Source organism: Vicugna pacos, chromosome 10, assembly GCF_048564905.1.
Source record: "Vicugna pacos chromosome 10, VicPac4, whole genome shotgun sequence".
Taxonomy (NCBI): Eukaryota; Metazoa; Chordata; class Mammalia; order Artiodactyla; family Camelidae; genus Vicugna; species Vicugna pacos.
This window is the reverse complement of record NC_132996.1, coordinates 7,390,249-7,404,761: the sequence shown is the minus strand read 5'-3', so window position 1 is coordinate 7,404,761 and position 14,513 is coordinate 7,390,249. Positions and strand designations below refer to the sequence as shown.

At 36.5% G+C, this 14,513-nt stretch overlaps 1 protein-coding gene across 5 annotated transcripts in view; it reads left to right on the top strand.

Annotated features, from left to right (window-relative positions):
- The window catches only part of CNTN5 (contactin 5), a 1,006,880-nt gene that overhangs the window by 874,941 nt on the left and 117,426 nt on the right, over positions 1–14,513 (top strand). For all 5 annotated transcript variants that reach the window (XM_072968929.1, XM_072968925.1, XM_072968928.1 and 2 more), the window contains 2 exons: positions 1,245–1,372; positions 4,054–4,229. In XM_072968929.1, coding sequence (XP_072825030.1) covers positions 1,245–1,372; positions 4,054–4,229 — 304 coding nt within the window. The remainder of the gene's footprint in view (positions 1–1,244; positions 1,373–4,053; positions 4,230–14,513) is intronic.

Below are 14,513 nucleotides of genomic sequence, written 5' to 3'. Positions count from 1 at the left end.
AATCTTGTTTATCTGTTCTATATATACCTGTCAGTATCTACAAATTTCGAATTCCTAGTCTGTCCCTTCCCACCTCCCTCCCCCTGGCAACCACAAGTTTGTATTCTATGTCTATGAATCTGTTTCTGTTTTGTATTTACATTCGTCTTTTTCTTTTCTTTTCTTTTCTTTTTACTACTCTTGTACCTTAAATTGTTTAATACAATCATGTTGCCACAGATAAACTATCCTTTTCAGGAATAGGAGGATTCAGCTCTAGGATTTTAAGTTCAGTGGGGTCACTGGTTTTCCACCAAAAGCAGCACAGACTGTGCAATCCTCCTTCCTAAAAGAAGTCAGTCTAAATTCTCGTGTCATATCAAATAAAACCATAACAACTATTTCTATCATGTCTCACATTGCTTCAGTAGGTTAACGCACTGGTGAAATAATGGGTTATATTTCAGGAGCAAAAGAGGGAGAAAAGGACAAAACTTCTAATTAAATTTGAAATCCATACATTTCTGGAGCAATGAATACACAGGAGAATATGGTAATCCTGAATGTCAAGCTCATTTTCACTAAACTTCTAAAAAATTTTAATTGTGCTTTAATTGTTCACCTTCTTATAAGACTCAAGGTCCACTTTTAAGAAAGGTCTCGAAAGAAACCAAATGCAAATTCAGATATCACGTTTCAATGCTTAAAAAGAGCACTGCGAGCAGCCCGGGTTTCAGGTGTCAGGTGACATTTTCACGCCCTTGCTGCACAGGCTGCGCTGCAGAGAAACCGCCATAAATCATCTCCAGGCTGTATACAATTAATTTCATGTTCTGGACTTGTCCTCCTCTGTGTTTTTATGCTGTTTCTTTTTATATGTGATTTCTGAGGTCACTCTTGGTTTGAGGTGAAATATCCAAGCTTAATATTAAAATATCGCTCGGTGATTTTTAGTATAAGTTTTAATAACCAAATTCAGGGTCACCTTTTTTTCCACAAGTTTTGAAATTAACTGTCATAAAAGTGTCAAAAGAAAAATAACCTGTAACTCCCTGACCCTTTTAAATATAAGAAGACATTAAATGGGTTTATTGCAGAATTTCTTGAAGGGCAAAATATTTCTACTATTACTGCATGTTTTCACAGTGATCTTTTATCTTATTTATTATTACCTTGGAATTGGTTTCTGATTTCATCAGAGTTTCTTACCACTTAGCTGATTCGCAATAGAACAGGAAAAAAAAAACCTTTTTAATAATTTTCAGACTAGCTATCCTTCCAGACGGGAGTCTGCGGATCCTAAATGCTTCTAAAACAGATGAGGGAAAGTACGTTTGCCGAGGGGAAAATGTCTTTGGTTCCGCTGAGATCATAGCTTCAGTATCTGTGAAAGGTAAGAACATGTGACTAAGTGTTTCATAAGCATAGTTTCATGGCCTTATCAGAAAGTGGACATATACAATGTGTACTTATGTGTGTTTGCACGTACGTGTGTGCATGCTCCTGTTGATAAATTACATCGTCAACATAGAACTACACAGTCAAATGGTCCCTTTCCATTATTTTGGGGACCATGAAGAAAGGAACACCTTGTTGGTAGAAATTTGAATATTCTGCTGTGAACAAACTATGTAAGAGGATAAAGAAAGCTTTCTTAAGTTTTCATCTCTGTCTTAAAATTTTAAAGCATGCCAACAGTATAAAATATTTTCCTCTACCAAGATTAATTTTAGCACCAATCAGCAGTATTACTTTGCTACCACTTCAACGGGGGATTTGGGGCAAAAGGAGTAGCAGAAAGAGGACATGAACGTGTAACGTTGGAATAAACATCAGATGAGCTGATACCAGAGCTGCCCTTTGACGTCTACATCGGTGGAATTTTTTATATACTGTCCCTTTTAGTATTATAATTATTGCTGCTTAAATGTTCCGGTTACTTTCTAGTTCTAAAGTGAACTCAATTCCAAGTCTGGAACCTTCTTTTGAGACTACGTGTCGTTGTTTAGTATTAAGAAACTCTCATATCTCAGGCAGTCTCTTCAACTGACAAATGAATATTTTTCACAACTGAAGTGTACCATTGATTAATTTTTCCATGCGTGCATGTAGTATATAATGAATCATGCTTTGGCCACAAAATAGAGAAATGTTATCTTTTCTCTTTTTTTTTTAGATATAGAACTATAACTAAAATAGCCAGTGCTCTGATATTTTAGAAAAGAGGCAAACATCCACTGAAGGAAGGAACATGATTTTAAAAACGTCTTCACTTAAAGCATACATCACGGGAATCCAATTCAGCCTTCCAGCCTGGGTCTCATTCCTTATGTGTGTTTAACAATCTTTTTCATAATCAGGCAATGCTGGATGCACAGACTTAAAAAAAATAATGGCAAAATGTTTTCTGATAATCACGAGTTAAATGAAATAGTTAGTCAGAGCATTCCATTTCTCAAAAAGTTTAAACTGCAGTGTGCTGTGATCATTTGTCTTCTCTGATAAAGCCAGAATTCAGAATGCCGCACGAAATATCTGACTCCCAGAATGTTAATATTTACACTGGCACTCCTTCCTGATACTGCTCTTCCCTCTCAAAGACTTCTCAGAAGGATGCTGCATATTAAAGGATCTTATCAGTGGCTAACAATGGTGCTTCATCAGACCACACTATTGCTGACAATAGAGCTGGATTAGGTACATTAGGCTAATTTTTAATCATTTGTGTCAGTCTTCTTGAAGTATCTACAATCAGGAATCTAATTAGGAAAAAGGACAAAATCAAAACCCTGTTTCCATCACCTCCTTGCTTTATTTTAAAAATAACACATTGCAGTTTTTTGATCATTAGCTTAAATACCCCTTAGGTGTGCAGTTGGTATTGGCCGTGATTGTTTTAAAGGTGCTCTCAGCCCAGTAAAAATGATCTATTGTTTTTTAAATGTAACTGAATCATTAAGTGGTTAACAGAAACATTTTATTTTTTTTCCTCATAAAAACATTTCTACTAAACATTTTGCCTTTCTTTGGATCTCATTTAAAACATCCACAATCTATCAAAAGTGGTATTTCAGAATCAGCCAGAGATGCCTCTTCTGCTCTGCCATTTATAAGAAGGTTTCCTAAATTGTAAAGCAAATACAAACTGATACAGTAGTAGTAATGTATTTTTATCTCTGTCAAGATAGTATTTTGAGAGGAGATGCTTCCTATAACCTTTAAAGAAGTGAACTCACTTGAATTACTCCTTAGATGCGAAGCCTTTTTTGTTGCAAAAATCCTTTCATTTACACTCGATGATCCTTGAAGGTGGGCAAGGAGGCTACGGCTTCTTTCTTCTAATATTCCTCCTCCAGAATGCCAGAGGCTGGACGCACAGACTTAAAAAAAAAAATAATGGCAAAAATGTTTTCTGATAATCACGAGTTAAATGGAATATTTAGTTAGTCAGACCATTCCAGTTCTCACAAAGTTTAAACCGCAGTGCGCGGTGATCATCTGTCTTCTCTGATAAAGCCGGAATTCAGAACGCCGCACAAAATATCTGACTTTCTAGTTATATAGTTGTTCCTCTCGTTTATCCAAACTGACTTCTTAATAGAAACAGGGACTTTTCAATCATCAGTCCCCTACAAATGCAGAATAAAATGCCCTACCATACAAAAAGCTAATATTTCAATTAATAAGAGTTTACTGAAAGATACGTATCTGGAGCAACTATGTTACATACATTCCTGTTTAAGTTTTTCTCTATGATTTAAAGTACAGAATGCGGGGGGGGGTAGAGGGTGGGAAGGGATAGACTGGGATTTCAAAATTGTAGAATAGATAAACAAGATTACACTGTATAGCACAGGGAAATAGACACAAAATGTTATGATAAATCACAGAGAAAAAAATGTGACAATGAGTGTGTATATGTCCATGAATGACTGAAAAATTGTGCTGAACACTGGAATTTGACACAACACTGTAAAATGATTATGAATCAATAAAAAATGTAAAAAAAAATGAAGTACAGAATGCAGGGAAATACTGCGTGTTATGTTAATTAATGTGTTTTTATTTCTACAGAACCTACAAGAATAGAGCTTACTCCTAAAAGGACAGAGTTAACAGTGGGAGAAAGCATCGTCCTTAATTGCAAAGCAATTCACGATGCTAGTTTGGATGTCACTTTCTACTGGACACTGAAAGGACAACCTATTGATTTCGAGAAGGAAGGTGGACACTTTGAAAGCATCAGGGCCGTAAGTTAATACAATTTTACTTTTTGAGTAAAAATAATTTTAGTAATGAAAACTCAAATGTAAAAACTTTCTTATCTGTGAAATGCTAAGGAAAAAATCAGAAAAATCAATTTGATTCAAGCAATAACTTTCTTTCATTATTTTATACTATATCAAACTGAACGTAATACTTATTTTAAAACCCCTAGTAAGAAATCAGGAATACTTCATCATGCAAATCTAATTTTTTTTGTCACTTTTATTTACTTGATTAAGACTGTCACTATTTACACCTTAGTTCTCAAAAGCTATGTGGCTGCATAAATTGATTAGTGTTACTTGAAGCATTCTTAATAATTATGATACAATAAATAAATGAAGTAAGTCTGTCTGTTGTACTCCTGAGGAAATAGGAATTTTTGGAGATTCTTTATAACCTCTCACAGGTCATAAAGTTTAAACATGCAATCCAAAGTCAGAAATGCACATGAACCTTAGATAAACATTCACAGACATGCTCATTTCTCACTGCTAAATCTTCCTTGCAGTATCTTCTTTTATGTTATAGATCTATATGGCAGTCAACTAAATGTAGTAAGAAATCTTTTGAACCAAATCCTATAGGACGATCGCAGTGTCTTAATTTAATAGAGAAGCAGGGGGAAGAAAAGAAAGACATTTCCCCCTCACTGATTTGTTTAAGACATAAAAGAGTAACTTAATGACAGAGGGAGAGAAAGATGGGTGGAACTAGGGTGACAAAGAGATTTTGGCTGGAACATCCCTTCTATATTGGTTAAAGAGATGGCTCCAAATACAATTTATGCCTACAAATCCAACTTAAAATGCTGCCACATCCGTGTTAATATCACTGTATTCTTCACTAAACACTTTGAGAAGCACTGGAAAACCACAGCTATAGTGAACTGAAACATATAAAACTCAGCTTGGATTGAATTTTATTTTAAAAGTAGTATGATACAATGGAAAACGTCCCAGACCCAGAGTCAGGAGTTTTCCGGATCAAGCCCCAGCTCAGTCCTTAATCAGCTGCATGACAAAAAGCCAGTCACTTAACTTGCCTGGACACTGCTCTCACAGAGAAGTAAAGTAAAGGAGTTGGACCAGATAATTTCCAAGAACCCTTTTCACTCTAGAATTTGATAAATTTATATTAGTAGAAGATTAAAGATGAACTCTTTGTTGTACTTGCCAATGTAACCAAAATTAAACATTTTCTTTTAAATTATTCCTTTCATCCTGATTTACTTTGCAATTAATGAGAAAGACTATATAAATAAGAAACAATTACCAACTGCATTTGCATTGTTCCAATCTCATTATGTAAATTAGTTTTAATTATTAATGATTATTTTATACACAAAATATTTAGAGCACATTTCGTTAAATTCATTTGCTTCTAATTTGTGATTTTCCTTTTTTCTTTACCTGGAATTGATCATTCCTTCAAGATTGTGAACAAATTTTACTCTATGAATGTCATAAAACAAAACCAGAAAAATATGATGCAAAACTATTACATTTGAAAACAGAAAAAAAAACCCTCAAAAATATATCTTCTTGCTGTACACCAGAAATGAACACAACATTGTAAATTGACTATGCCTCAATAAAAATTGTTATAAATATACTATTAGAGACCAATAAAATATTGGCATGAGAGACTATTTCAAATTGAGGTCATGTGTCCTCCCCTACTCCTTCTTTTTCATAATAAAAGAATCCTGTTTTCATAATTATTCAAGGCATACACTCAGAAGAATCAGAAAATATTGTGAAATCATTCTTAACCAACAGACTCAGAGGCATTAATATATAGAGAGAGATTTTCCTAGTCTAATCTGTAAACATTTATTTTAAGTGATCAGATATATAAAGTAAAAATATGTCAAAGGTAAACTTTGGTTTTTCTTCAAAGTAGCAGACCCCCTCTTTATTTTAAAATACCAGTAAAGAAATGAATGGCCCCAGTAAAAAGTTTATGGACACTTGTTTTTGTCTCTTAGACATCACCACTTTAGTTTCACGTCATTCACTTGTATCAATAAATACCTTTAACCCTTTCTATAAGGTTGGCAGTTAATACCTGTCATATCTTTCCTTACACATATGATGTTCTTGCACTTGAGATGTTCAAAACTGACTCCTTACTTCATGCGAACCCATTTTGCTACAAGTCATTATAAATTAGTCTCAGTTTGTAGACAGTGTTAATAAACTATAGAATAGAAGAATAAATCAAATTATTATACTGATAAATGAGAAAAATATTTAGCTTTAAGGTAATTAGGATTTATCACTTCAGTATATTTAGAATAGTTAATAGAAATATGTATGTGTTTTTAAATATTTGGAAACTACAAAACTGAAAAATATAAGAGAAATTGTCTACTCCTTTTTCCCCAATCACTTCAAACACTGACCGGGTCCTGGCTGGCTTCAAGGAGAGAATTCTCTCTTCAATTCTCTCACTGGAGAGAATACCATTTTGTGACTTTGAAAAGTCAGAGAGAAAAAAGAAAAACATTGTGTCCTCATCCTGTCTTTCTCCTTGTGAAATACTCCATCTGAGAAATAACATGTTTTAGAATGTGTTTAGAAGAGGGTAGAATGTGTTTAGAAAAGGGTAGAAAGTGTTAGAAAGAAAGGAGGCCTGAGAGGGCCTCTGGACTTGTGGATCCCTTCTGTCTGAGAGGCCAAGTGAAGACTCTGGGAGCTAGAGGGGCAGGCCAGGGCTCAGAAGAGAGCTTAGTCAGCTGATCTGTGGCTTGCTCTGAATTTCAAAGGAGAGCCATTGAAGTGACCTTAGAGGTCTAGTCTGGCCAAGAAGAGTAAGAAGCCAAATGGGATATGGGACTTAAGCAAGAACAGAGCGTGCCTTTGATGCACTCTCTAGATTATCTGCCCCATGCCACTAACCCACCAGTGGGTGACTGAATGAGGGTGAATAAGAAGAGGAAGGGGGGTATACTTTTTAAGCACATTAACGCTGCATAGTGTCAAATGAATCAAGCAAATCTCCAGAAAAATCAAAAAGATACCAGTGGTGTTAATGTTTTCCATCTGGTAATGCCAAAATATAGCTTCTTGAAGTTCTCAACTTCTCAGCTATTTGTACTTATGTCTCTTATACACAGCTGTTGGCTTGTAGGTAAAGCTCTAGGCACATTTTTATGTGTAGCTTTTATAACATCTATAGACAAGGTACATTTATGTTTTAAATACAATAGTGCTTCTGGACTGCATTTCAAGGCAGTGAAAAAATAAACATATAATCACACTGGGTTAAAAAAATAATAGCTATTACTTTGAAATCTGTAATAAAAGGGTTTCTATCTCTCTTACCCTCTTTCCTTAGGCCATGTTTTACAAACCCAGCAATTCAACTGATTTTTGGAGTGAATCCATTACTGACGCCATTGTTTAAAGGGTCCAAAGAATCAATTAGTCTGTAAACATTTGATCCAATTCACCCAAATCACTTTTTTGGCAATGATATGAATTAACTGAAGGTGGCAAATTAATGAGGCTCTATTCTTAAGACTTTAATTTCGATTCAATTTTACAAGCTACGTGCTGTGGGGGTCCAGGGTAAAACCCTGAGAGAGCACAATTTAAGGGGAGAGACAGCAGAGTCGGCTAGGGATCTGCTGTCACAGTGCTGTCACCAGGGAACTCTGTGCCTGTGGCTGGCCAGAAGGAGGATTTGGTATTTGAACTGGACCTAGATTTGGTAGGATTTTGTCCGGTGGTTAGGAGAAGAAACTACATTTCAGACAGAGTGACCAGACGAAGCAGTGACAGAAAGGCAGAGGGTTTAGAGCACGTCTCAGGAACAGTGAGGAACCCCTGGCCCCGCCAGTGTAGTGAGGACACAAAAGTAGACACCCGATTAGTCAATATTTGTGGAATATATTGAAAGGAGAGCAGCAGAGGCCTCATTGTACAAGGCACTGATTTCCAGGTCGTGGAATTTGGGTTGCAGCAGCAGGGGGCCGTGTGACTGAGATTTGTTTTTTAGGAAGATAATTCTGACAGCTTTGTGGAGCAGGGGTTGAACAGCATGCAAATTTCTAATTCATTCCAGCCAGGTTAAGCAGAGGTTACACTATAAGCTTTGGCCTTAAACAATCACTCTGTTTTCAGATAAAACATTTACAGCTGTGCTTTGACACAGTTGTTTACGTGGGTCAGAACTCTTTGAGAAGCTCTGAATACCTTCAGGGTGTCTGAACAGCACCCGAGGGGGGCCATGTAGCCCTAAAGCCAAAGTCTTAATGGAGGACTGTGATGGGTCATTGTTTTTCAGATAGTGGAATCCCTAGTTACTCCTTCAGGATATAAACTGGTTTTAATCCTTACAATGCCTAAAGATCAGTTACACTAAACATCACAGAAGTTCGTAATTTGCTTCTTTTGGGCAAAGAAAAAAAAAATCAAACAATGAGCTAAAGAGGAACTGCCCTTTCCATTGTGAACTCTCCAAACATGCTAAAATCCAACTAAATGTGCGACCAAGTGAAGGGTCCTTCATACTAACTCAATCCTCTGCTTATAACAAAACACTCAGGAAAGCAAAACAGGAATATTTGACCCCATTTTTTAATGAGGAAACTGAAGTGTAAGACTTTCCCAGGCCACATGACTACTAAATTGGGTTAACAGTATTAAATATAGTGTGATTTTTAAACTGTTATGTTGATTCTCCTTTGTAAAGCTTAGCCTCTCCACATTCATTGACCTTTATGTGTCCAGCCTTTGTCTATAAACTGTGGGAAATAAAAATAAAGATTTGGTTCTGATCTTTAGTAAATGTAAAGATGAATTAGAGCATAAATAAATTTGGAAAAATATGACCATAAGAAAAATTTTATACTAATTTTTAATTACAGCCAACTATTGTTGGAGGCCAGAAAAGAAAGAGATCAATGTGAATTCTTGTCATTGAGGAAAAAAGTAAGGAGAAGAATTAATTTAGCACCTACTATATGCCAAGAATTCAGCTAAAATATATATATATATATATATATATATATATAAACATAATAATTCATCAATGCCTTATAACAATTATATAAAGAAATGTTATTTGAGGAGAAGGTGCTTCCTGAACTAGACCTCAAAGGATGGGTATCATTAGGGTAGGAAAAGAGGAAAGAGAAAGGCCCCTTAAGATGGGGAAAGGTATTAAGACATTAATCTCTCAGGGTTCTGAGGGATCTTGGAGATTGAGTTTGTCCTAGATTGAAACATAAATCTTCTATTGGTGTCATCAGTGTGGGCTGTAATCCTATTAGTAATGAGGAACTCACTCCTCTGAAGAAGTCCCTTCCATTACCCGGTGTTACTGAGTCCAAGCTTGTACTGCTCGCTGTACAACAGGCCAGTAGATCGAGAGACGAGGCACTGGGGCAAACAATAGCGCCTTTATTCACAAAGCCAGCAGACTGAGAAGATGGGGGACTACGGTCCCAAAGAACCATCCTACCTGACTTAGAATTTAGGCTTCTTTTATACTAAAAGGGTAGGGGGTGTGGCTGGTTGTTGCAAACCTCTTGGTACAGGAGTCCTTTGTTCTTGCAGGAAGTCTGGTCACAATGTTCCTGTAAGCCTCCAGTAAGATAAAGATTATTCTGTTCTGCATTTTTTACGTCTGTACGAATGGAAAAGTGTTATACCTTTAAATGTCAGAGCTTTGAGAATGGGCTATCATGCATATGTATTTCAGGCAACATCCTTTTACAAAGGTGCAGAGCCAGCATGACTCAGCACAGGCCACAGAGCCCAAGGAGCAGAGCCCAAGGAGCAGATCCAAGATGGAGTCAGCTTTGTTCTTCTCTGTTACACAATCAGATCTGAATGTCAGAAAGCTGGACAGTAGGAGTAATTATGATCATCTGTATACCAAGCATAGGAATCGTAAGGGAACATGCCTGATTCATATCCCTGGTTTCTGTGGAGTAGTAAGTAGATTGAAAGGGGCCAAAATATAAACTCCTTAATACCTTAAGGATTTTACATTAGCTGAATAGTCCTAGTGTATGTCAGTCTTCTTATTATGGTTACTTCCATTCCTAGTTTATCTTTTTAAGAATTAACATCTACTAAGAAGTAAAAGTCTCAGAACAGAAGACAGTAAGTGCTCAACTGGCACAATTCTCTTTCCTGATGGATAAATGTTAATGTTGTAAAGATGAAGGCAATCACTGGACATGCTGCCAGGGTTTACTAAGGCACAAAGCTCTGAGGACCTTGAGAGCGTTTGCTGCATCTTCTTTTTTCATCAATGTCTTGGAGGCACTTCATAACTAATCACAAAATGTACGAAAGGGCAGAGGATAAATAGCTCTGCCCAAGGCACACGTTCTCTTTGGCTCATTCTGCTTACAAGTAATGTTCGTGCTTCCAAGTAGTCTGGCCTCCTGGACACTGAGCCCTCCTCCTCCCTGCCTGGAAAGGGGCTTCACCACCCTCATTACTCAGTTTCTTGCCTCCTGGATCTTTGTCTTGCTCTGAATCCTGGTAATTCACCAACTTTCCTTTCTCCGCTGTAATCTTTTGTCTGCCACCTATTTGCTTTATAACAGTTCTCCCCTAGTCTTTCTCCTAATTTAACAAATCATTTTGTCATTTTAATAGGACAGAATAGTAGAGCAACCACCAACCAAAGCTTGAGGACTACAAAGGAGAAAGGTTACACTCACTCAAAGACCTTAGAATTTTCAGATCATTCCAGGAAAGTGTCCCACATCCGTTCTCCCTGCTTATCTGTGTCAGAGAACATGCTTCCATCTCAGAGTTGTAGTAGTTCCTAACGGCAAAAGAAGAACGCCCATTTTTTAAAGTAAGTGCATGTTTCATTTAGCCCCATGAGCATGACAAAGTAAGCCATTAAAATTTGTGATTCCATAACATTTTGTGCATTAGTGAAATAAAGTAAACTATAGGGTCCCTAGAAGCAGAGGCTAATTGCCATTTTATTTTTTATCACTTTGTACTGTGGAAGTCTATATAACAGCCACTCTGTCAATATTTGTTGAATAAAAAATAAAAACTTGATATAAAACATTTTCTCAGCTTAGCCAACTACTGCATTTCAGAGGTTTTAATACAATTAAGTAATGCATACAATTCTACTAAAACCTGTTACTGAAACAGCATAGTTTATTCTCTTGTTTTTTTTTTCCTTTATACACAGAATTGGACATTCACTTTAGTGCAGCTTGGAACTGAATACTACTATCTCTCTATTATTGAGAGATCCTAATTCCTAGGGTTTTCATCTGAATAATCTGCGGGCCGCAGTACCGTCAGCAGCACAGCTGGAGACTAATAACACCACCTTGATTATCCACCTCCATTTTTCCTCTCATTTGCAGATGGTCCCACAAAACAAAATTAAAGTGTGCCTCTTCACTTTTTGTAGTTTGTCAAAAGTGGTAAAATCAGGTAATGCCACCTAGGTTATCACATATAAAAAGACAGTTGTAGCTGTCTGAGTCACTGGCTTCACTTTGTTAATTTAAATGTAGTCCATCAAAGCAAACCTCGGTTTGGTATTTTGGTGAGGATATAGAATATTTTTGTTCATTGAGAGGCTCCATTTTTGATAGCCATTTTATCTTTATGACATATTTACATAACATTATGGGCAATTTGAAAAGTTACCCGTTTCTGTACGATGTGCAGAACTGCAGGTCTACTTTTTGTTATTTTGGGGGGAAGGGAGAGAGAAAAATGAAGCTTCTTGATAAAGGCAATTTTACTGTTGGCCATGCTGAGAAAATTCAGATCGATAGCCTGTGTTCCGTGATCGCTGAGAGGATAAAAGTGCCAAACTTCCCAGAGATTGTCATCAGAGGCAGCTGAGATGTCTCCGGTTATTGGATTGGGAAAAGTGGGGACTGGGAAATAGAAAACACTCCTTACCTCCTAATATAATTTGCTTTCCTAGATTGTAAACTCCAGATATTAAATATGCTTTTAGCTTACTAACTCCAGTAATTATAAGTGCTGATGAGTTTCTAACTTCATTTTTTTCTCCTTTTAGAGGTTTTGTTTTTATCCAAAATTATTTCTCCATTTCGTGAATACATTAACTGAGAATGCATTTCTATAATAGTATATTCTTCTTGTGTTGGTTATTTTTAATCCAGTCAAAGGAGGAATTTAATCTGAAATGAAGTGCTTATGTCTTTGGGAATATGACCATTGGTGGGTAGGTTTTGTCAACCATTGTTACTGTTTTTACCCTTGACCATGAAGCCTGTCTGATTTATTTCAGTGATGTTCAGAAAAACAAAACTCCTACCTCATTCTAAGTGATTTTCAACAGTGATCTACTTACTTAGACTTATTAGTCATTCTAATATGCACAATAAACCTCTAATATAAATTTTCATACAAAATAAACCTCCAAATATTTTGAGTTTTAGTTCAGAATTTCCATTGTATTTATTCATTATGACTCCAAATTTCTATTAATTATCCTATAATTGTACATTGAAGAATAATCAGTGGATCTTGACTCTAGAACTACTTCCCCATCCCAGTCTGACAAAGTCTTATTTTTAAATTTATAAATTATATATGTACTAAACAGTTTAGAAGGAATAAATGAATTACTATATAAAGTATCAAATGTTCAAGTCGAGTTACTGAAATGGACACCTAAATTACCTTCAGAATCTAATAATTATCTTTTCTCAGTGCTCCAGTTTTGCACATAATCAGTGTTTGCTTTAATTTATTTCTTAGGAGGTTGTTATTCAAATTTTGATAATTAAAAAAATTTACCTTGATCTCCCTCTTGTTGCCTTGTACTCCTCTCGCCTTCATTATTCATATTGATTCACGAGCCTGTTTAAATGAATTGACTTAGGAAAGATAACTGTGGCAGTTTCAGTGAGGATACCAGAGGCCATTGGAGTAGAAGCCGTGGAGTGTTGCCCAGATTGTCCTTTCAGGACCGAGGTGCTTCTTCCCTAAACCACGGCAGGTACTGGCAGCTGATGGTTCTCAGCTGAATCCCTCTGTGGGAATGGCCGTCAGCCAAGGACAGTTGTCTGGCCCAAGTTATGCCCCAGCCTCAACTGTAACCAAGAGTAAGGGTGATGAAAGCATAGGGATTGTTCTGAAGGCTGAGTCCCCTGCTGCAAAGTGACACAATTCTGAAGGGTCACCCCAGCTGCAGAGTTCCCTGTGGGATAAGCTGAGGCCTTTGTTGTGACGGCATCAGAGTTAAACAACCCCTCTACTCAACTCTGCTTTCTTTGTCTTCCTCCTCAATGCCGATCCCAAAGGCAATCCCTGAGAGTCTCCATTTCAGAATCTGTTTCTCTGAAACTCTGACCTAAGACAGCCATAATGGCAAATGGCATCACTGAGAAAGCACCAGAAGCAGGTATGAGTAATGATAAAAAGTGACAGTAATAGTTCTCATCCATTAAATGCCTACTAAATAGCTGGCAACGTGCTAAATTTTTCAAGTGTAATTCCTTTAACTGCCTGTAAATATCCTATTATGTTGGAATTGGTTTTGTCTTCATTTGGGGGTTCTGTTTTTGACAGAAGAAGAAACAGAAATTCAGAAAGATAAGCAACTTTTTTTTCAAATTTAAACAACTGTTGTACAGGAGAGATATTATTCAAACCAATTCTGCAGTCCAATACAACACTATGCTCCAATGTATTTTAACAGACCCAGAGGATATCTATAACTATTTGGGGAAATAACATATAAAATTTTCTTCTTTCTCAATAAGTTTTATGTTAAATTATATCATCTTGTGAATAAGGTAGATAAATACCTTTTATCCGTCTTAGAATTTGTGGCTCAGTTATTCTCATGGCTGATAAGATTTTATCCATTCATCTAAAGTCATTCACTCCTACAAAGTTTATGACTATGTGGTGACATTTACACTATGCAAGTACTTTTTTCTAGTGTTTGTAAACTTTACTATCATAAGAAATCTCCTGTCCCTTTCCCAAAAATATTCAAAGGCAACCCTACAAATCTTCAATGTTTAGATAATCGTTTTGGAATACATTTGAACTGTTTTATTATCTGATTAAGACCTAGGCTAAAACATACAGATAGAATTTCACATCACGAAGAGAACTTTTGCCCTTCCTTGCTCATATTTATGATTTCATTTGATTCCCATGACACTGTGAGTCAGGCAAATTATATAAATGAAGAAACTGAGCCCCAGGAAGGAAGAGGGGTGAAGGGCCTCACTGCTGTGATCCGGAGCACGACAGGCACATTTATGGGAGAGC